The following is a 24456-nucleotide window of genomic DNA, read 5'->3' on the forward strand; positions in this document are numbered from 1 at the left end:
AAATATATGAGGAACCAATATAACTCAAAAGTAAAAACAAAAAAAAGACAAATCCAACCGAAAAATGGACAGAGGACCTGAACAGACATTTTCCCAAAGAAGACACAAATGGCCAACAGGGACATAAAAAGGTGCTCAACATCACTAATCACCAGGGAAATGCAGACAAAAATTATAATGAGGTATCACATCACACCTGTTAGATAGAATAGCTATTATCAAAAAGACTAGAGATAACAAACACTGGTGAGTATGTGGACAAAGGAAACCCTAATGCACTGATGGTGGAGATTTAAATTGGCAGAGCTACTATGGAAAAAAATATGGAAGTTTCTCAAAAAATTAAAAACAGAACTACCATATGACCCAGCAATCCTACTTCTGGGTATATATCAAAAGGAATTGAAATACTACCTTGAGATATCTGCATTCCCATGTTCACCGTAGCATTATTCACAATAGCCAAGAAATGGAAACAACTCAAGTGTCCATGGATGGATGATGGACAAAGAAGATGTGGTATACTTATATTTATACATACACAATGGAGTATCATTCACCCATGAGAAAGAAGGAAATCCTGCCACCTGCGACAATACAGACTGCACAGGACTTTGAAGGCATTATGTTAAGTGAAGTAAGTCAGAGAAAGACAAATACAGTTCACCCTTGAACAACATGGGGGTTAAGGTGGCCGACCCCTGTGCAGTTGAAAATAGTCATCTCTCAGTTTCCTCAGGAGATTGGGTCCAAGACCTGCTGGGATACAAAAATCCTCAGATGCTCAAGTCCCATTGTTGGCGCTTAGCATTCACAGTTCCACATCCTCAGATTCAACCAAGTGCAGATAATGTAGTATGTATTTATTTTTAAAAATCCACATATAAGTGGACCTGCACAGTTCAAACTCATGTTGTTCAAGGGTCAACTGTACTGTATGGCATCAAATGTGGCATCTAAAAATGCCAAACCCACAGAAATAGAGAGTAGAATAGTGGTTGCATCTTGGTGGCCTGGGGTGGGGGTGGGGGAGATGGGGAGATACTGGTCAAAGGATACAAATTTCCAGTTAGAAGATGAGTAAGTTCTGGGGATCTAACATACAGCATGGAAACTAGAGTTAGCAGTACTATATTATATGCTTGAAAGTTGCCAAGAGAGTAAAACTTAAATGTTTGTACCAAAAAGAAAAAAAGAGGTAATCATGTGAGGTGACGGAAGTTTTAACTAATCTTATTGTGGTAATTATTTCATAATATATCTGTATCAAATCATCACTTTATATACCCTAAACTTACACAATGTTATATGCCAATTATATCTCAATAAAGCTGTGGGGAAAAAGAACAGAAAGATAAGTTTGCCTATATCAAATAGTAGAAAGAAGAGGAAACAGCTTTTCAATAAAACAAGTAGATATATTCTATGTGTTGCAAACTTACAAGTATTAAAATATAAGGAAAAATATAAACAATTCAGGAGAGGATACTGTAAGCAATAGCTAAAATATACAGAAAAATCCTGAGAGGATGGAAGATTATGATCAGTACAGCTTTAAAAAACGTAGACTCAAGGCTTAGGGTACAGGATGTTGGAATACCTAAAGCTTTCCACAGTAGAGTGTGAATTCACACATCAGTTACAGATGTGTGATACTATTTGTATGAAAAAGGGCAGCATTAATATCCAAAACCTACATAAAAATGAAATAATTCTAAGATAAAATTGGCCATATGTGATTTTGAAAGTTGTTTCAAGTAGAAAACATTATGAAAAGATGACTACTTTGCAAGCAATTCTTTTGGATACAACATTTCAATCTCAGCAGAAAACAAATGATCCACAAATCTGTCATTCAGCGATCCCCACTGCTTGCACATTAGTGTATTTATATCTAGCCTTTTTTCCCTCAGCCTAAACATTTACATAATATACCGTATAGCATATTTTTCTTAATACAAAATTACAATCTCACTCTTTATAAAGCTTTACGAACTACTCTTTCCCCTTAATATACGTTCCCATGTCATTAAAAATTATTGGAAATATGTTTATGGCACTATAATATTTCAAGTTATGGATGTTCCATAACTTGACATTAGATTGTTTCCAGTTTTTCATTATAATTAAAAACATCACAGTGAATGTTTTTATATATAAATCTTTGAATCTCATCACTTGGAAAAAATACCTAGAAGTATGATTTCTGAGCTAAACAATCTGGATATTTGTAAGACTCCTGATATAAAGTGAACTGTTTTCCATTAAGACACTTAAACACTTCACGCATAGTCCACAGTATATGAGAGTGCCCACCTAAAGTTTGTGTTTACATGTCCACCTCTTTAAAGAGACTCCAAGCTCCCGTGGGAACTTACGTTCATGGTACATTCATCTTTGTATCCTGGTATCTACCACATAGCAGATACTAAATAAATGGCTACTGAATTGAATTACTACACAACGGCAAAACTGTATTCCCCAGCTGAGAAAGAATAAGGAATCCTCATTAGGAACATACATGTCCTACCTCTGCTGCTGAAGCAAAAGAATCGGTTGATGCAACACTCAAGGTGTCCCGCAGGCCAAAGTCATCCACGTTCCCCTTCATGGTGATATCTGTATCTTTATCTTAAAAGTAAAAGATGGAAAGTTTAGAAACTGACATTCCTTGTCATTGCCATATTTCATACTCTATAGCTCGTTTTTCTTTTTCTTTTTTATTTTATTTCAGTCTCTATTTAGGATACTGGAATCTAAAAGGAAAACAATACAAATCAATGGGATATAATCTGACAAGATTCTCAAAGTGATTCAAGCTGATTCTGAACATTGCCAAGCCGAGAAGAAAGTGCGGTAAAGAAGACATTTTTATTTTAAAAAGGGATTAACTATTTCAGATTTTAAAAACTTCTGAGTATAATGTAATTAAAGCTGATATATAATAACTGGAGTTGAATTATACACGGTAAAATCAGTATATACCAAAGATAGCCTGAAACAGAGCAATTTAAGTTGCAAGTGGCCTTGCCCAAATTGGGAGAACTGGTAGGTTCATTCAAATTGGATGAATCATTAGCATAACATGTCTGGCCAGTCACCTATGATAAGCAGATCAATTAACATAATTCCAAAAGATACCTGATTTCTTTGGTCTTTAAGACCTACTTTAAAACACTGAAAGGCCCCAAATGATCAGGTTTAGGTTCCTGATGTTCATTCTGCTTACCTGACAGTCAAATATAACTGCCCCAATGATTTTAAAAGGCTGAAAAAGTTTAAATGCATTTGCAGATGGTTAATCTGACCCTACCAGACAGGATACCTATTAACAGCACGCAGTATTCTGAATGTGGATGTCAGTATCTTCACATACCACCATCAGGGATCTAACTGTTAACATTAAACTTTCAAAAATGGAGTATTTGCTTATAGCTGTGACTGCACTGTAGCAAACAACTGATATTCTCCAAATCTTATCGCAAGTATGAAAAAGCAAAGGACAAAATATATACCGCTTTTTGTTTTGATTCTCAATCTGCTAAATTTGTCAGATACTGTACTTTCTTTAAAAAGACACCAGAAATTTTTTTTGCTTTCATTCATTGAGATTTCTACTCCATCATTTTTTTCCAAAATAAACTTCATTATTTTTACCAGAAGTATACCAAGTCCTGTTTAAAAAATTCAACTACCAGAAAACAGACATTTTGTGATTCTCTACAAGAAGTGTAAAGCTTTTAAAAATCCAAACCATTAATTTAGTTGAAACTCACAAGTTTTGCAACCAATTTATATTCCAAGCTCTAAGCCAAGCAGAAGAGTGAATTGGTACAAAGTTCATTCATATTAAGTATAAAAATAACCATACAGGAGCAGCCAAGACGGTGGAGTAGAAGGACACTCTTAGCTCACCCTCTCCCACGAATACACCAAGAGAGACGTCCACGGACCCACCCATTCTTAAAAACACCTGCTGAACTTTGACAGAACATCGCCTTCTTCAAAAGACAAAATTCCTCCCAAATGCTGGATCCCAAGAGAAGCTACTTCATCCTAGTTGCTGGGGAGCCATTAATAGAATCAGTTGTTCAACATGGTCCATTTGTGATGAACACAGATGAAGAGATTTCTCAGGCGATTCTTGATTTCAGAAATGCAAAGAATGGGTTTGTAAGAGCCAAAAGTTAGAAATCAAAGACTAGAGACTAGCGACAACCCCAAGGGCAGGTCTGGCTGACTTCTAGAATTTTGCCATTGATGGCATCCACCCATTCAGTGCATCCAATTTCCAGAGCTGACTTCGCCAGTGCTTCTAAAGAATTCCACACTAAAATGATAACGTGGTTTTGACAGCAATGTCTGTGAGATAGTTCCTGACACACAAAAATAAACTGCATTGTTGCTTCTTTAAAAAACAAAAAAACAAAACCATACACATAGCATATACTTTTCTACTTTACATTTGGTGTCAACCATAGTTGACATTTTAAGCACACATCTTTCAACATTAAATTATAATTGTTTTCAAATAAAGCTTACATCAATCCTTTTAAAGTACCTAACTTGTCAGTTTAAAATCTTACTACTAAATGATTATTAACAGAACAAAATCTGAGGTTAAATTATTCTATTTTCAAAAGGACATGTTCCTTTAGAAATTTAAATTTTTTCATCAAACTTAAGATCAACATAACTTTTACACTTATAAATAGTTATAAAACTGGTATTCTGGGATACTGAGTTATCCAGAAAAATTTGCAGTATTCTCTTTTCAGCACATATATGATTTTCAAAAATGCATATATACAAACTTTGACAGATCAATTAACTACAGAATTGAATCAACATTTACAACTTTCAAGCTCTTATCTTCTTAATTATTTTCCATTATTAGTATTAATTCTGCAAAAAAGAAATGATAGTACAGATTTCATTATGTCAAAGCACATTTAAAGTGGGGTAAGTTACAAGCGAATTAAGTTAAATCTAGGTTCCATATACCTTTTGCTATTTTCAGCGTGGAACACAGACATTTATCTTGGGTCTCTTTACCTTTCAGACATTACCCATGAGCTGTTAAAAGTCTGTTTTACTTCACTCAACAGGAATCAGTCATTCAATGTCATCTAGATCAGTTACCCTGCTTGTACTTCACTTAAAAAAAAAAAAAAACTAACAAAGAAAAACAGCTTGGAGGAACTGGAAAGTTTTATTCATTAAACCCAACTTTATAAGCGACAGACCATACCTCTCATTTCAGTAATTGTTATGATTCCTGGAATGGCAGCTTAAGAATTAAGAAGAGAAATAATACATCTGTTTTTTAGATAAGCCAGTAAGTATAAAGAAAGAATACTGGACAATATCTCAAATTAACTGCTTTCATGCACCCAATTAAAATTTAAAATACTCTTTCTAAAAGTATTATCAACTCTTGATTATTATTCAAAGACATGGACAGCACAGCCAATTGAAATCCAAAGGCTTTATCTTAGTCAATATTTCCAGAAATTGCTACCAAATTTTTCTTAGCAGGAAACAAAATGCTAAAACCACAATGAGATACCATTACACACCTACCAGAATGATCAAATTGGGGGAAAATGGCCATTTTTTAAAGGGTGTGCAGCAATGGAAATTCTCACACATCACTGGTAAAAATGTCAATTGGTAAAAACCACTGTGGAAAGTTTGGCGTTATCTATGAAAGTTCAAGACCGCCTTCTTATGACCTTGCAATTCTATTCCTCTGGTGTGTTTTACAGAAATGCATGCTTACGTGCATAAGAATGTTCATAATAGCACTGGTTATAGTAGCTCCAAACTAGAAAGAAAACAATTGTCCATCTACCACAGAATACACAAACTGTGGTATATTCATACAACGAAATACTGTACAACAGTAAAACTGAATAAACTGTTGCTATGTCCAGGAACATGAACAAATCTCATGATACGCTGAGTGAAAAATTATATGTATGATTTCATTCACATCAAATTTAAAAGCAGGCAAAACTAAACTGCAGTGATCAGGACTATTCACTTAGTTGGTAAAACTATAAAGAAAAACCAGGAATTAGCAAGAACACCAGGACAGCGGTTAATATGGGGGGTAGGCAGTAAGGGTATTGAATGGGAGCGGGTATAAAATAATCTTTTAGGGAGTCAGCAATGTTTCATTTTTTAATCTATATAATAGTCAGACAAGAAGATGTGATAAATCACTGTACTTTTTTGTTTTGTGTACTGTTTCTCTAAGGATTTTAAATAGAAGGAAAGAAAAAAACCAATATATCTACATATCTTGGCCCCAAATAGCTGAGAGGAGAAAAGACAAAAAAAAAAAAAAAACTTTCTGTAATTCAATGTTGGCAGTCAAGCTGTGAATTATTATTAGATGTGAATTTTATTTCCTGATAGAGGAAGCATCTATAATGACTCAAAAGTCAAAAGATCTGAGAAGTCTGTTAAGCACAACAGCAAACTGAAAATAATTAATCTGAACCCTAGGAAATACCAGTAGCAGTAGGAGAGTCTGATGCCATGCATATATACCACTCATAAACTTTCTTCTCCCAGCTCATCAATCTTTCTTTGCTATTTACTGAATGGTTTACAATTTTAAGTGAGAACCTTTGGCTGGAGATAATCAACTATTTGCAGGAAGAAGACATGGAAACTACGAGATGCTTGTTATCTAATGACAATAAAAGTGTGATTAATAAACACTTATTTTGCATTTACTACTTGTCAGAAACCAAATTATGTGCTTCACATACATTATCTCGTAATCCTCACAATAATCCTTTAAGGTAGGTAATTTTTAAAAAATTTACATATATAAAAAAGCTAAAGGGCAGAAAAGTTGCATAACTGGTCCCTACCCACATAGTTAAGAAATGGAATGACAGGATTCAAACTCAGCTCATCTGACACCAGATTCCATGCTGTGAGACAATGGAGCTGTGGTGTTCAGTGTGGTAGCCACATGTGCCTATCGACAGCACACAAAATGTGGCTAGACAGAATGGGGATGTGCTGCAAGTGTAAAAGACACAATGGATTTCGAAAACTTTGTACCCCAAAATATAAAATATCCTATTACTATACACTGAGTTTAAGAAAATACATTATTAAAATTAATTTCACCTCTCTCATTTTTCATGTGGCTACTAGAAAATTTAAAGTTTCTATTGGCCAGCACTGTTGGAGCATTTCTTTCTCGTATCTTATCTACTGTGCAAAGAGCTTACAAGTTCTTTAAAGGATTCAGATTCAACTCACATTTTTTGAGTGACTATTACATGCCCAAGGCATTCTGTTAAGTGCTTTCTTTCACAGACTATTTATTTCATTTAATATGTGTAACTATTAGACAGGAATAGGCTAATTATTATGTACAAGAACACTTTATTGTAACTAAGAAAAAAATTTTTAATAAAAAATTTCACTGGTTCCTTATCTGGTTTTCAAAGCTTTCCATAATCTCTGATCATATTACGTATCTTTCCATTCATCACTAGAACACCCCTCAACTTTAGTTGAGTACATTCACAATACTCCCACTTGCCATAGAGTAAATGCAGTGGGGAAAAGCATGGGCTTTGGAGTCAGCCAGCCAGCATCTGGATCCTAGTCCCAGCTTTGCTATTTACTACCTGAGTAAACTGGGGATGATAACACTGATTTCACAGAGTTGTCCTAAGGATTACATGAGAGATTTGTGAAGGCATAGTCCTTGGCACTCAGTAAGTGCTAAACAATTTTTCTCTGCTATTAATATTGCCACAGGTATTCCTTACTCAAGCGTTTGGCTCCTCCTGCATCTTCTCCAACACAAAAACTTCTCTCCTTCTGCTCCCTTGCCCCATGCTTCCCAGGAGCACATATTGTTTTATAACATGCAGTTCAAGTACTATTCTCTGCATGCATCCTCCAAAAATTATCTGATTTTTTGCTTCTAAGTAAAGCAGTACAGAAAAAGTATTAAAATTACGGGTTCTGGAGCCATACAGCTTGGATTCAAATTCTGACTCTGCTACTTACTCGCTATGTAGCCTTGAGTAAGCTTATCTTCTCCATTCCTCAGTGTTCTTATTTATAACATGGAATAAAATCTACCTCCCAGAGTTTTAAGATGAGGATTAAACAAGTTAATACAGTTGGCTCTTCATAACTGTTGGTTCCACATCTGAGGATCCAATCAACCGCAGATGGAATTTTTTTTTTTTAGTCCCAGAACGTTCCAAAAAGCAAAGCCTGAATTTGCTGAGTGCCAGCAACTATTTACATAGCGTTTACATTGTTCCTGCAACTTACGTAATATTTACATTGCATTAGGTATTTTAAGTAATCTAGAAATGATTTAAAGTATATGGGAGGAGGCACAACATTGTAAAATGACTATCGCTCAATAAAAAAAAATGTAAAAAAAATAAATAAATAAAGTATATGGGAGGATGTGCACAGGTTATATGCAAATACTACACCACTTTCTATAAGGAACTTGAACATCCATGGATTTTGGTATCCACAGGGAGCAGGGACGACAGTATATTTAAAATAAGCACTGGATAAATGTTAGCTATTCAAATTATTACACAAAAGATAAGAATGCACCCTTTAATACACTACCTGAATTTTTATTTATTTGTTGCCTGAATATATACCCTGTCTGTCTACCAGGACTGAAATAACTGAAGTGCATGAACTTTCTAAGTTTTCCCTTTTACTTTTCTTTCATTTTTTTTTTCTGATGGTTCCTACAGTTCTCAATAGAGCATGGAACAAAGTGTAAACTTAACTATTTATTCACATAAATTAAATAAAACTTGTTATTATAAACTGACCATTCCCATATGAAAATCTCTATTTTAAAACCTCTCATGTATTTCCCCTGGGTCATTTTGCCTGTTAAATGACTTTAACTTGTTTTCAGGGCACTGTTAAAATTCTCAGTTTTCCAATACCCAGCCCTAAATTAATTAAACTTATGATACTATCTTGTAAACCTGAGATATGCGGCTTACGCCCCTTAAGGATTCATCGTTAACCTTAGAAGTGCCTAAAAGAAAGCTTTCCATATAAATGGGTGATTAAATATAAAAAATGCACCATCATACATTACCTCCTTGGCTCTCAGTGGGCCAACTTTTTTTCTAACCTTCTTAAACAGTAAATCTAAAATTTTTAAAAACTTTTTTTTACCCATCTCAATCACCCAGAACTTTTAAAACATTCATGTGTAGACATAAACTATGTTCATCTTTGGAAGAACACTGCAAGTATAATGTTTACTTTTAACAAAACAGTAATATATTTTAGGCCAAAAATCTGACTGGAGTCAAGCCTTCCTCCTTCTTTCACAATCTCATAACTCACATATTACTTAAGTTTCTTCCAAAGCAAAATTTGCTTGAAAGTTATAAAAAGAAAAAGAAAAAACTAGAAGACATTTCAACTCTTGGAACCTCAGGCCTGGATCTAATTCTTTAAACCAGTCCAACTGGGTTTTTTGCATGTCTCACCTCGCCATCCCCAGGCACATTCTATTTTCTGTCACTTAGAAGGCATCAGGTCTATTTTAACTTCAGCAGATTCTAGTGGAGATTCCAAAGATGCCACTCTTCTTTTAAAATCCAGGCTGTCCACTGTGGATTTTATAACACCAGCAAGAAGAGGAAGCCTGCCAAATGTCTCAATGTCATCTGACTTCTATGTCAGCAGCTATTCTCCAGACGATTTTTAGCAGTTTAAATATGACTTGGAATCTTGTCTTTTCTATGGTTTTATTAAAAATGGAAAAGTTCCTGCTGCTAACAAGACAAGCTATTTTCCAGAGTCTGCTATAATCTGTTAAAACAATTAAGAAATTTAGAAAATTACTGCTGCTGTTTATCTTCTGACTTATCTGTTCCATCCATACTGTGAATAATTTTTTATTTTTACTTATTTTAATGCTAAAAAATAGTTTGAGAGAAAAAACAAAGTTGAACACAAAAACCAAGAACAACGTAAGGGAGGGGAAACTGGCTTAAGGTAATCAAAGGTACAAACTTCCAGTTGTAGATAAATAAGTACTAGGGATGTAACATACAACATGGTAAATATAACTAACACTGCTGTATGTCATATATGAAAATTGTGAAGAGTAAATCCTAAGAGTTTGCATCACTTTAATTTTGTATCTGTATGAAATGACGGATGTTCACTGAACTTACTGAGGTAATCATTTCATGATGTAGGTTAGTCAAATCATTATGCTGTACACCTTAAACTTACACAGTGCTACATGTCAATTATAGCTCAATAAAACTGAAAGGAAAAAAATGTAATTTCAGAAAGTGAAAGAACTAAGTGAGCCAAGAGATCTACTGTACCTCAATGCACCTTAACACTGAAAAGAGCAACAGTGAAATCCACTGAAAGAAAAGAAAGGACATCTGATTAGTTCTTGTGTTGTAACTTACACAGTTTTGTCTATGGGAAATAATACATGAAAAACAGCCCGATATGGCACTACCCAAAAGGAGAGCTCCCCAACAGTTGTCTCTGGCTTTCCCTATTTATCAAAACTTCCTATATGCCAGGACTGGCCAACAATTGTGATTCCTAACTGGGAAATACAGCTCCCAATGCAACATGTATAATAAGAAAGAAAGAGAAAGTAGTAACAATATTTTCTACCTTGTCTTAGTAGAAGAACAGAAGTAACTGGATAACCCAAAGTGATGCAAAAAGTAACTTAAGAGCAGGTCTGCAGTTTTAGAGACCTTAACGGGGCCACTAGGACAGCAGGGCACTCTGTACACTACACAAAGTCCCCTGGCCAATGGGACAAGTCGGGGCAGAACTCCAGCCCACATCCTGGGCCTGCATCTTCCTGGAAGAAGGTAAACCTTCTTCTCATTACAAAGATGCCCTTCCCAAGGAGCTACATGGTCCTGTATCTAAATCAAACAAAGGCCTTGGATGGGCTTGTGCAGGTCATAGACTTAGAAATCTAAGGGGATAAGATGTAACTTGAACACAAAAAAGGTGAAGGCGAGCAGCAGGAATTTTCCTTGTATCTGGCACCCTCCCAATTTTCATTACTGCTTTCATCTTTGAACTTACTTTGACTTGCATATATAACACCAGTTAGACTTCATTTTGTAGTATTATTAAACACTTTGAAATTAAGACTATGAGTCTTAAGCATTGAGAGGAAATTACAGGGCAAATTTCTCATATGCTCTGCAATTTGCACTCCGTATATTTAGAGGTCTGAGTATACAAGTTAAGCCTGTAATTCATGCCACTCCCTAAAAATAAACCCTCAGGGAGTTTATCCTCTGACCACAGTGATTCTGCAGGAAAAGGAAAGGACAAGGGCTTAGAACATCAACTCTAGGCTGTCTGACATTTGACTCAAGATGATAAGTTGAGGTTATTTCCTCTCACTGCTGAGCTCTTTCAAAACTGCCAAATGTTCTAGCTGGCTGCTTACCAAAAAAAAAGAAAAATGTCTCTAAAGCGGTCAGGAGATCTCACTTTACACCTTTTCATGTTCTCTGCCAGCGAATTTGTACAGTCAGTACTAGGCTGGAAAAAACTCTAATTTTCCCTTAGAGGATGTCTCACTGTCTCAATGAAATTCTATGCATAAGAGAGCAGAAAGAAAGATGGATAAAGTACTTAAACTAGACCAGTCAACCCTTCCAGGATCTCCTGCAAACACATAAAATTTGATCATGAATTTTTATAACTCTCAGTGGCTCCCTTTAACCTAAAGATATAAAACAAGGACCTTCATGATTTATCTCCTGCCCATCTTTCTAGATGCATTTCCCTCCACATTCCTATACATACTGTCTCCAAGACATATCAAATAACCTACTGTTCCCTAAACAGTCTCCACTCTAAACCTTGACCCACACTGTTCCCTCCACTGGGAATGCCCTTTTCTCAATCATGCTCCTTTTGGGCCATCTTTCCTCAAGTGTCACGCTTTTCTTTGGTGTTTCCATAGCACCTTCTAAACACATTATGACAGCACTTACTGTACTGTGCTATATGATTTTTTAATGCCTACCTCCAAAACTAGACTCTGCCTAAAAGCAAAAATGAAATAGTCTTCATCCTCGTCTTTCTAGTGCCTTATGCCATGTTTGACATATAGTAGGCAATCACACGTTTGCTAAATAAATATTCCAGATCTAATATTCTACGAGTTCATTCTGTTCAAAAATAAATTATAAAGAGGCCTCAACACATATCTGAAATATGCAAAGCAATGCTGTTAAGCTACAAAAATTCCTGGTTTGTTTTTAAGGGCTAAATTTGTTCCTACACATCAGTATAAAAGAATCTCAAAGTCCTTTGCTTCAGCCAAAAAAACAACATTTATCAAACTTATGGCTTCAGAGTTGCCTGCTAATGCTGCTGTTGCAAATACATACTATTCTTTACAGAAAATGTAAGCTTACAAACTATAAAGCCTAATTAGTTTCAGAAGAAATCTAATTAAAGTGTAGATTAACACCCTTGAACTTTATTCATGTAAATCATATCAACTAAGTAATGTACCCAAGAAACTGTGAGTAAATGTCATTTGCTGTTAATCAGGTTTATTTTTACACAAACAATAAATTCAGCAATTTGGTCCTGCCCTAACAGCATAACCAAAGTGAGTAAAGAATAATCTTAACTCCTCAATGTACTGTTACCGGGATAAACTACCAAACCATGCAATGATGTATACTCTGCCTGATACAGTGATAACAGAAATCTCCTAAAGTATAAACCATTCCTTGGTGTTAGGTATTAATACCAGAGTCTATCAATCTCTCATTAGTTGTGACCAACTAAAGTCTAATTTTTTCGAAAATAATTCAAATAACATAAATTCCTGTTTAACATGAAAGATATGTATACTTTTATTATATGATTTGACATGTACAAAAAGTATATATATGGCACAGAAGTGCATTTTGAATCAAAATACTAAAATAAACATTTGTGAATCTATCACCCATTTACAGCCACTTTTTTAAATTTACAAAAAAATTTTTGAGGAAGGGGTAATTAGGTTTATTTATTTATTTTTTTTTGAAGAGATCCTGGGTTCAATCGATTGAACGCTAAGCATGTGCTGTACCACTTGAGCTATACCCTCCCCTACATAATTATTTTATTAAGGAAAAACAATGTAATCATGCAGAAAATAGTACTGTACATATCTTCTTCTTACCTGATAACTCATGAAATAAGTCTCCAAATGAATTTCAGATACTTAGATATTCAGCAAAAAACAGCAGCAGATAACCAAAGATAACCACATGTTCCAAACCAGATAGGTTTACTTTTAAGATCTTATCTTATGTTCTTAAACAGGCTGCGGCACTTCAGTTGGGAAGTGTGGGAAAAAATGGAGGTGGGAAAGAAGAGTTAAGAAGGCTCTTCTGCTTTGTGGAGGGAGCTTAGGCTCCGAGTTTCACAAAACAGCTCAGCACTGAGGTATACACTAACCGGCATGGTATTGCTTTCTAACTGCTTCATAAAAGTAAGTCTTAATTGGCCAATCAGACCACAAGGAACCTGAAAACAGACATGTTAGCCCTTATTTCATCTAAATGTCATCACGTATAAGGCATAAAGCAAACAGTAAATACTTGCAAGCTGACTATGAAGCTATAGTTTGCCTTAGCAGTCTTCATGAGTCCCTGTCATCAACACTGTCGCACCTCACTGGAAGACCAATGTAGTGGGGCCATCTAACTCACGGTCCTCCTTTCTACACAGCTCTCTTCAGAGGCAAAAGGACTCCAAGAATCCTTCCAGAACAGTAAGATAGGAGAAAAAAGGAAGAAGAAAGCATAAGGGTTGGGAAGAAAGAAAGAAAAATAAACGTTATCATTCATAGATATGTGGCCTAGATAAAAATTCCAAAAGAACCTCTGACAAATTACTGGTGTCAGAACTAACAAGAGTTAATAAGGATTGTTGATAATATTCAAAAGCAAATATCAACATTTTAGACACCATCAACAAAAAAGTAGAAAATGTAAATTTTAAAAAGGTACCAAGTGCAATGACAATAAAACTATAAGGGACCTAGCAATAAAGATATATGAGACCTCCACAGAGAAAATTAATTAAAAATTATGAAAAACAAAGATTTAAATAAATGAAGAGCCATATCATATCTGTAGATAGAAACATTAATATTATGAAGATGCAAATTCTCCCATAAACTGACCTATAAATGCAATGTAATAATCAAAATCCCAAGAGGGGTTTTCATGAAACCTGACAAACTCCTAAACTTCGCATGGAAAAGCAAAGGGCTAAGAATAGCCAAGGCAATTCCTAAAAAGAACACAGTGAACAGACTCACCCTGTCAGGTGTCAAGACTCATTATAAAACTATATAAAGCTACAGTAATCAAGACACTTGAAACCAACGCAGGAACAGACAAACAGACTAACAGAACAAAACAGAAAGTCCAGAAAAGACACACATATAAGATAGTCATTTGACATATGACAGGGGGGCATTTCAAATCAATGAGAAAAGGATACATTATTCAATGAATAATGCTGAGGCAACTAGTTATCCAAATTTTTTTTTAAAAAAGAGTAATAACATACATTTTAAAAAATCAGCTTTAGATTCCACTATAGGCAGAAAAAAATGATTCACAGCATGTTGAATTATGCTAAGGAACAGCATCAGCAAACAAACAAACAAACAAACAAAAAAACCAGAAAAGAAAAACAAAATTTACTAAAAACCTGGGGATAGTTATTATAAAACTAAAATCTTAGAGAGGAATTTCAGTTCTGGAAGAGACTTAGTTTGGCTGGAATATATGGGAAACAGTAAAACAAACAAGTCAGAAAAGTGACCTGAGAATCTGGGCTGATAAAATGAGAGACCTCAGCACCAAGAAGATAACTCCGGAAACATGGTGCAGATCTACCAGCGGAGAGAGAGACTGGAGGCAGGAACCTAATTAGGGGATTATTAAATCCAAGAGAACTATAACGAGGGTGCAGAGAAAAAGGAGAACAAATGAACGTTATACTATGGAGGCAGAATTGACAGAACTTACCAGGTAATTGGATGTGCTGGCAAGGAGTATATCCATTTATCATTTTTTGTTTTCCTCCTATGCATATGGCAAGATCAGGGATGAAGGGAAGTCAATAATCTCAGTTACGTCTAGAATAAATACTTTTACAAAGTATTTGTCCTTCACAAATGCTGGAGAGGCTGTGGAGAAAAGGGAACCCTCCTATACTGCTGGTGGGAACGCAGTTTGGTGCAGCCACTGTGGAAAACAGTATGAGATTCCTCAAAAGACTAGGATTGGGCATATATCCAGAAGGAAGCCTACTTCAGAAACACACCTGCACCCCAATGTTCATAGCAGCACTATTTACAATAGCCAAGACATGGAAACAGCCTAAATGTCCATCAACAGATGACTGGATAAAGAAGATGTGGTATATTTATACAATGGAATACTATTCAGCCATAAAACCCGACAACATTATGCCATTTGCAGCAACATGGATGTTCCTGGAGAATGTCATTCTAAGTGAAATAAGCCAGAAAGAAAAAGAAAAATACCATATGAGATCGCTCATATGTGGAATCTAAAAAAAAAAAAAAAAAAAAAAAAGCATAAATAAAAAACAGAAATAGACTCACAGACATAGAATACAAACTTGTGGTTGCTGGGGGGGGCGGGGGGGAAGAGATAGACTGGGATTTCAAAATTGTAGAATAGATAAACAAGATTATGCTGTATAGCACAGGGAAATATATACAAGATCTTATGGTAGCTCACAGAGAAAAAAATGTGACAATGAATATATGTACGTTCATGTATAACTGAAAAATTGTGCTCTACACTGGAATTTGACACAACATTGTAAAATGACTGTAACTCAATAAAAAAAAAAAGTAAAACAAACAAAAAAAAAAGAAGTAAACTTCTGTTATCTAAAAAACAAAACAAACAAAAGAGTATTTGTCCTTCAGGTGGCAGTTTACTAACACAGAGAAAAAGTAGATTTACAAAGAGCATCTTTTTTTTACTTTCCCAAATGAGTAACTCTGAACATGGCTTAAATACCTTGTTTTAGGAAATGCAAATTTATGTTATTATTGTAATGTGAGAAAAATCAAATTCCCAGAAAAAAAGATGCTGTCTGGAGCATATATTTGAACAATATCTTTGTAAAACAAGGTATGAACATGTGACATTCATCTACCTGTAACCATACAGTTTTTAAACAACCTTAGAAGAGGCCTCATAAAAATGCTAGAATATATATGAATGGATAATGAGTGTTTGCACGTATTACACGTTACCTCATTTCACCTTCACCATTCTATGAAGGTGATCCTAATATAGTCCTCCAGCTTACAGATGAAGATGAGTCTAAGAAAGGTCAGAACTTGCTTAGGTTTTACAGTAAGAGTGGTAGAGCCAGATTTGAACCCATGTGTTTAACTCCAAAGCATGTGTTCTTAACCACTAAGTTATACTGTCAAATCATATTAGAGTTTTTGGGTTGAGCCTTCAAAAATTACAATTACAAAGTTATAATTTAGCAATTAGAATTTTACAATTATCAGAAAAACAGAAACTACAAATAAACATAATAACACTTCTCGATGCTGTTAGCCAGAACGTGCAGGTGAATGGAAACGCACACTAATGTTACTTCAAGTCTCTGTGCATAACCTCCGTGTTCTGTCTCACTCTGAGTTACAGGAGCAGGTGTATACAAAGCATGCCAGAAAAATAGTGGTGTCCTAAATTTAACTCCCCGTGCTAGGAGCAGCACAGAATGGCATTTATGAGTCACAGACATCCCGTATGCAGATAAAATGTGCTGCCCTCTAGTGATTTCAACACCTTGCATGTAACATCAGTCATGTAAGTGAAAAAGAAAATGTGCTTTTTTGATTAGAGAACTAATTCAAATCTTCATTTCATTTTAAAATAAGAATAGAACAAATAACTATCGTTTAAGCCAGGAGTAAACTTTTGATGTTTAAGAGCAAATACAGAACTACATTCATTAATAATTCACTAATTTATAACAGTTAAGGAAATATAAGTACAGAACATAACAAAAGATGAATTAAAGAATACAGAGTGATTACATTATACAAGGAATTCATGCCTTAAAACATAATTCAAATTCTGCCTAATTTAAAGCTACTTTACTATAAAAGTAAAGACATACTGACAGACAACTACTGTACTATATTTCTTTTCTCAAGCATAGTTTCAAACCACAATAAATGACAATAATAAGGTTTGTTTCTAAGAATGCTTTAAAACACGAAGTATTTGTAGTAAAGTTTTTTTGTATCACTATTACTTCCTTCTCAGATATCAAAAATATTTCCTATTTTAACACAGATGATATTGGCTTAGGAATGCATTAGAGTGGTTGTGACTTCAGAGCCAGGCTGCCAGAAGTTTTTAAAACAAAAGGGCTCTGGGTTCAATTCTGCTCTTTTATTTTCTCAGCATTAGTTCTAATATTTCCAGCGTGCTCTGTACTAAATTAGCAACAGGAGTATCAGCAGTTATTCGAGCTTCTTTTCAGTACTTATCACATTTAATGTAATGACCACTTGGATGACAATACTACAGAATATAAAATCATTCTAAATTTGACAATAGAAGTAAAACTAACAGCACAACAATCACCAAAACCACGTGCAGAAGTTCCCATGGATGTAAATAATCATATGGTTCAGAGCACACTGACACAGGATACTCAGTATTTCTGATTACCAGCTGAAGGGGTACTACCTAGAGTAAACATGGTTTACAATTCACCAGGTTCATCAATTTTGAAACTAAGAGATTCTTACTTAATTAAAATAATGTTTTTGACATTTGCATTATTTAACATTTTTAGTAATAAAGTGTTATTTTACATTGCTTCAGACTAGATCAAAATAAACAAACTAGAAAGTGAGAGAAAATTGAAAGGGAAATTAAATCTAAATCTAAAACTATCAACTCAGAATGATGACTGAATGACAATTTAGTAGGAATAATAAATATAATCTAAACTTTGGGCCAGAAAAAACAACTGCACAGGAACAAATGAGGGAGGATGTGGCTTAACAATAACAAATCTAACAATAACAACAAAGAACTTAAAAGTTTTAGTTAACCATTAGCTCAGCATTAGCAATGTTACAAAAGTTAATGTAGTCCTCAGGCTCTGTAATGATAATGTCCAGAATTTTTAGTTCCAAATGGTAGACAGAGCATAAGTATCTATTCTCTTTCCTAAAAGCCCATTAAAAATTACAAGAAAAAATTTTAATGAGGAAAATTATAGCATCACTGGAAAACATGGAAAGGGCATCAACAGACCAGAAATTTTAAAGAATTCCTTTAAATTAGCAAATACAGGATCAGGGAGGTCCTACAAAACCACAGTCTAATATCTCACAGATAAAATGATGGTCTTCCTCATAGTGTCCCAGAGAAGTCCCACAATTCCAAGCCAATAAACAGTGTTACTCTGTTCCTAGCACTTTATTATTTAATTTAATCATCATAATTATTTTGTCAAATAGGTACTAAATTGCCCATTTTTCAGATGAAGAAGCTGAGGCCTAGACAAGTTATATAATCACACAGCAAATACAAGGTAAAGCTAGATTTTGAACCCAGTTAGTCGGAATCTTGAGTCTGTACTTTTAGTTATTACTCAGATATAGGCCAAAGGGTAATCCATCAGAGTAACTCATTAAAGCACTACACTAAATTCAGCTGGCACAGCCGGGCCTTCTCCTCTACTTCCCTCTGGTAAGTAAAGTAGTTCACTTCTTCGGTTCTTGGATTAAACCTTGATAAGTTCCTTCTACAAAATGAGTGAAATCTGTCTAGCCTGCTTGGAGGGCCCGAGAGAGAAGGAAAGACGCATGAGTTAACTGCAGATCCCCACCTAGATACAGAGGAAGGTAAAAATTGCAAAGGAAAGGAAAACCCACACTAAATAAATTATACCACCACCAGAAATAAGGTTCCTTACTTCAGTGGCTGTAGGGTTTCCAGGCTATATTTCCTACAGGGAACTTTGTCAAAAAGAGTCAACCCTCCCATTCAAAAAACGTATCTGTCTTCTAAATGGTGAGGAAATACAGCATGGTGGTTAAGAACATGGACCCCAAAGCCAGCTGCCTGGGTCCAAATCTAAGTTCTGTCACTTAACAGCTAAGTAATTCTGTACCTCTCTCCTCATCTGAAAAATGAGGATGATAACTCTATTTATCTCATAAAAGTTGTTGTAAGGATTGAGATATTTTTACTTAGAATAGTACATAACCCAGAGAAGAAACAGTCTTAGCAAAGGGCCGGGAACATGATAACACTCAAACAATGGTAGCTGTTACATATTAAGTCCAAGCGGAAAGGAGATAAATTAGACAACTGCTAAGAAATCTCCCAACCATGAAAACCTATTAAATTCTTAGGAGAAAAAAAATTAATTTTATCAAATAAGACAAGGCAAATTCCAAAACAATAAAGTAATCAATCAAGTCAGACCAATACTTGGTTAAAGTTCACTCTAGCCTTTTTAGCCTCTCTTTATTTATAACTGCTAATTATAACTTGCCTCTCCCTAATATAAATTAAATGTGTGAAATAAATTTGGATTTAGAGAATGAGAAGAGTTAATGATTTCTAAGCAGTTTTGATTAATATCAAATAATAGATATAACAGTGCTACTCCCCTACTAGAGTCTTGGCCATAGATTCAGCTCTGTGCACCCAGAAGTTCCAAAATGGAAACTTGCAATAACAGAACAAATTCCAAACAATTCCCAAGAAGGAACTAAATATAACAGATTCACGTCAACTGGAGTCTCCAATAATAAGCCAAGGCACTGCTGGGCTGCACGGAAAAGCCAGCCAGCCTAGTAGCCAGTGACAGCTCATGTTAAGATGTGATAGGGGCCAGGAACTTATTATAAATCTGAAATAGCCAAATGTATGGACTGATTATGAGTCTCACTCAAGAAATCCTATCCATTTAGAGTTTCTAGAAATCCTATCCATTTAGAGTTCCAAATTAACAATAATTTCCTCAGAAACAACTTGAAGACCCCAGAAATTAAGCCATCTGCCTAGAGCAGAGAAACTATTAAAAACACTCAAGTCTATTGTGGTTACCAGGGGGGTGGAGGGTAGGAAGGGATAGACTGGGATTTCAAAATTGTAGAATAGACTACACTGTATAGCACAGGGAAATATACACAAAATGTTATGATAACTCACAGAGAAAAAAATGTGACAATGAGTGTGTATATGTCCATGAATAACTGAAAAATTGTGCTGAACACTGGAATTTGACACAACATTGTAAAATGATTATAAATCAATAAAAAATGTTAAAAAAAAAACACTCAAGTCTAATGAATAATTTTTGGTGCAAATAATAGTACGAAAAAATAAAGCCCAAAATTAATACCAAGGTTTCACATTATCACGATAACGTACAGACAGGAATTCACAATTCTAATACAAGTGAAATATTTTACCTAAATTCAAAACACATAGATATGTAAACATCTCAAAACACAGCCATTTTCAGTACTTTTTGTTCAGAAATAAATGTTTTCTTTATTGGAAAACAACAGTCCTCCTCAAATAAAAAGACAATTATTTTTAATAAAAAGATACGAAATATAATTTTATTTTATTCTTTGTATTATTTAAAGAAATCAAGGAAGCAATTTTAATCATTCTTTCCTTGAGAGGCTTCACTTAAGAAGTCTCTTCCGAGTACTTTTTTTTTTTAAAGTAGGAAACAAAGGTAATAGAATAATGCATGTATTGACTACTTACATCAATATCTAGCCTGCAATTGAAATATGGTCAAGAAACAGAAATATTTAAAACATTTTAAATGTATGCCATGAGCTACACATACATTTCTGAGGTAGTGTGTCTGTCCCATTTTTATATTATTGTTTATATTTTTTCCTCCCTCTAACAGTTTAACTGGGATTCTTTCACTTAGAATGTAATTTTAAAATAATATCATAATCCTATTTATGATAAATACTTAAATTATATCAATAAGTTCACTTGAAAAATTAAACTGAAAGAGAAAACCAATAAATACGATAGAACTATTTTTCCTCTTCGCCATTTTCTAAAAAGTATGTAACCATATTAATAAACTTAAGCAAATGATTCCAACAATATAAAAGAAGAAAATCACACATTTCAAAAAAAAATCACATAAAATATCCATCTTACCAATATCATTAGCAAGGGAATTAGGATCAGCTGCTCCCAGGGTGGCTTCAAATTCCTCCTGGAGACGATAGGCTCTCTGCAGCAGAGCTTCAAGTTTATGGATAAATTCAGTACTAATAATATCCTATAAGGAGAGAAAAAGTGTACACAGCAAATATTAGATTCTAATGTTACAATTCTTTTTTTAAAATTTTATTTATTTATTATTGTATTATTTAATTTTGGTGGGGGTCAGGTAGGTAATTAGATTTGTTTGGTTTTTTTTAGAGGAGGTACTGGGAATTGAACCCAGGACTTCATGCATGCTAAGCGTGTGTTCTACTATTTGAGCTATACCCTCCCCCCTCTAATGTTAAAATTCTTAACATTTTCCACTCTTAAATGAAAGGCAGAGAAAGTGAGGGATTTATTATTAAAAAGCTACTGTCGGGTGGTGGAATACTATGATAGAAGTCAGGAAGCCTGGCTTGTAGTTGTGCCTTTGGCAAAATCATCTCAGGCCTCAGGGAATGTTTCCTTATCTGTAAAATTAAGGAGCTGGACTAGATCAGGGGTTTTCAAAGTAAGATCCCTGGACAAGCAGCATCAATATCACCTAGAAACTCATTGGAAATGCAAGTTAGAAATGAATTAGAAACCCTGGGGGTGAGGCTCCCAAATCTGTGTTTTAAGAAGCCTTTCAGAGGCTTCTGATTCACCCTCAAATTTGAGAATCACTAACCTAGATGATCAATTAATTCCAGTCTAGCTCTAACTCTATGTGATTTTTATCAATATAATGGGACTTAATTAAACCCAAAGCACAAAAACAGACTTTTAAAAATTCCATTAGAAATCATATCTGCTTAATTCTATATACTCTTGGAGAATCAGGAAACTTAATAATGAATTGCAAATTCAGGATTTAACAAATAATTGAACAGAAAAGGCCCCAAAAGAAATATCCCATTACAATCCCAAAGGAGGAAAAAAAAAAGTTCTATTAAATGCCACAGAAATCAAGTACATTGAATCAACATTAAAAATAGTGCAATTCTTCCAATATTAGGAAGACCACTCCCAAGTAAATCACCCTTACATCTACACTTTCTTCTGCAATGGCATCTCCTGCACCCAATTTAATGGAACCACAGGCTTCATCTTCAGCCTGTCTATTTCGAAAGGTTAGAGCTTGCTCCCATCGACGCAATGCCTCTTCAAACAATTCCATGCCTAAAAATTAAGAACACAACAATTTTAAATAAGCAAAATCAATGCCAAAATAAAATAATTTGGGGTCTGAAGTGTTTTTCATACAGTTAGCACCAATGGCACAGTCTGACTGTAATTTTGGCACTATAGAATAATTTTATGTTCACATCATTTCATAGTAGAACCTTAACATCCCAAAATATTCCTGGTCTACACTTCTAATCACCCAACAATAAGAGAGAAATGATGAATACATTTCGTTTCTTAAAAAATGTAACTCAGCTGGGAATTCAAAATTTGTAGACACTGACAGGCATATGCAGAATAGATAATACTGTATAGCGCAGGGAAATATATACAAGATCTTGTAGCTCACAGCTAAAAAAAATGTGACAATGAATGTATGTATGTTCATGTATAACTGAAAAATTGTGCTCTACACTGGAATTTGACACAACATTGTAAAATGACTATGTCAAAAAAAAAAAGGTATGAAAAAAATGTAACTCAAATGTATATGCTCAAAAAATTTTCAGAACAATATCACAAATTCATCAGAAGTCCCAACAATAATGGCTAATTTCTATAGTCACACAACTATCTTTCAGAATACCCCCCTAAATTAAAAAGAAAACTGATAGGTAAATAGAAAAAACTAGTTGATAAGAAACTACTCGGTTTATAAAAGGTTCTCAGAAGGAGAGAGTAAAGCTGGGAGGAAAGATAATAGCACAGAAATCTAGAATAAAATTGGGCTTTGGTTTTGTGTGTTAGTTAGTTTCTATCTTTTTTTTCCACCAAAAGGTTATCTTAAACTATTATGATACCAGCTTGCTAATTTGGATGGATAAAACGCTGGGCCAGAGTTAAAAATCTACAAGAAGAACCCACAAAGGGTTACAGTCCAAGTAGGAATTTCTGATCCCTGCTGACAGAAAGCCTTTGTGGGAAAATAGGTGAAAATGTGCTCTTTTTCTCCAAATTAAAGAAAAAAAAAAAAAGAAAAAGAAAAAAGCTTACCAAAATAATTAGGTACTTCAAACAAAACCAAAATATTTCAAAAGCTTAATTTTTCTAGACATATAAAAGTAAAAGATCATTAAAAGCTGCTTAAGAATCTGGCCAAGTCATTCTCAAGATGTTTTTAAGTTATGCCTATCCTCAAAAATCAATTCTTTAATTATCTGAAGAACCTACAGCTCTAAACAAATAACATGTCCTTTAAATGAAATGTAGGCCTTTTCTTCTTATTTAATTTTCAGCAGCAAAGAATCGTTGCCTGGGTCTTCCTTCTAAAAAATGTATGTACTTAAAGAAACAACGAAATCACTATCTACTCTCCTTTTTCCAAGCCATACAATTCTAATTCCTTCATCCTTTTCTCACTCCTTCCACTCTCTATCCATCTGACTATTTTGGTTAAACATAAGGAAGAACTATCTAACAGCAGAGCTGTCCAAAGATAAAAGTTGCCTTTCAGGAAGTACTGCGTCTCACCTCACTGCAGAACATGATCCAAACTGTCACCTATCAGCAGTTTTGTAACAGGAATTCAAACATACGTTAACAATACTTTTTTTCAATGTCACCAATATTGTAAAGGGAACTGAAACAACAGGTGGCAACTGAAACAACTCCTACCGACCCTAATTCTATGACACCGAGACTCCCTGCAGCTTCTCTAGTTTTGCTCTATTTCTCTTCAATTCTAACTCTCAATATTTCAACAGAAGTTATGAGTGTAGATTTACTAGGCACAGTTAATCTAGAAGCAAAGTGAACTTAATTCTCTGAAGACCTTAGAAAAAGCAGCAGAAGAACTACTCTTATATTTTCCCCTACAGGCAGGAGGACCTACTGTGCCACCACTGGAGAAGATACAGTCTTTAACTATTTAGAGCGCGGGAAAGCATTCCTTCTGCCGATTCATCATCCCCTTTACTGCTCTTTGGCCAGGGTTACA

The 24456-nt window shown here is 34.6% G+C and overlaps 1 protein-coding gene across 3 annotated transcripts in view; it reads right to left on the reverse strand.

Annotated features, from left to right (window-relative positions):
• MIGA1 (mitoguardin 1) overlaps positions 1-24456 on the reverse strand; it is a 74569-nt gene that overhangs the window by 24892 nt on the left and 25221 nt on the right. For all 3 annotated transcript variants that reach the window (XM_064493429.1, XM_010989059.3, XM_064493430.1), the window contains exons 6-8: positions 22381-22514; positions 21303-21426; positions 2531-2631 (exon numbers count right to left, since the gene is read on the reverse strand). In XM_064493429.1, the coding sequence (XP_064349499.1) occupies positions 2531-2631; positions 21303-21426; positions 22381-22514 (359 nt within the window). The remainder of the gene's footprint in view (positions 1-2530; positions 2632-21302; positions 21427-22380; positions 22515-24456) is intronic.

Source organism: Camelus dromedarius, chromosome 14, assembly GCF_036321535.1.
Source record: "Camelus dromedarius isolate mCamDro1 chromosome 14, mCamDro1.pat, whole genome shotgun sequence".
In the NCBI taxonomy this organism is placed as follows: domain Eukaryota; kingdom Metazoa; phylum Chordata; class Mammalia; order Artiodactyla; family Camelidae; genus Camelus; species Camelus dromedarius.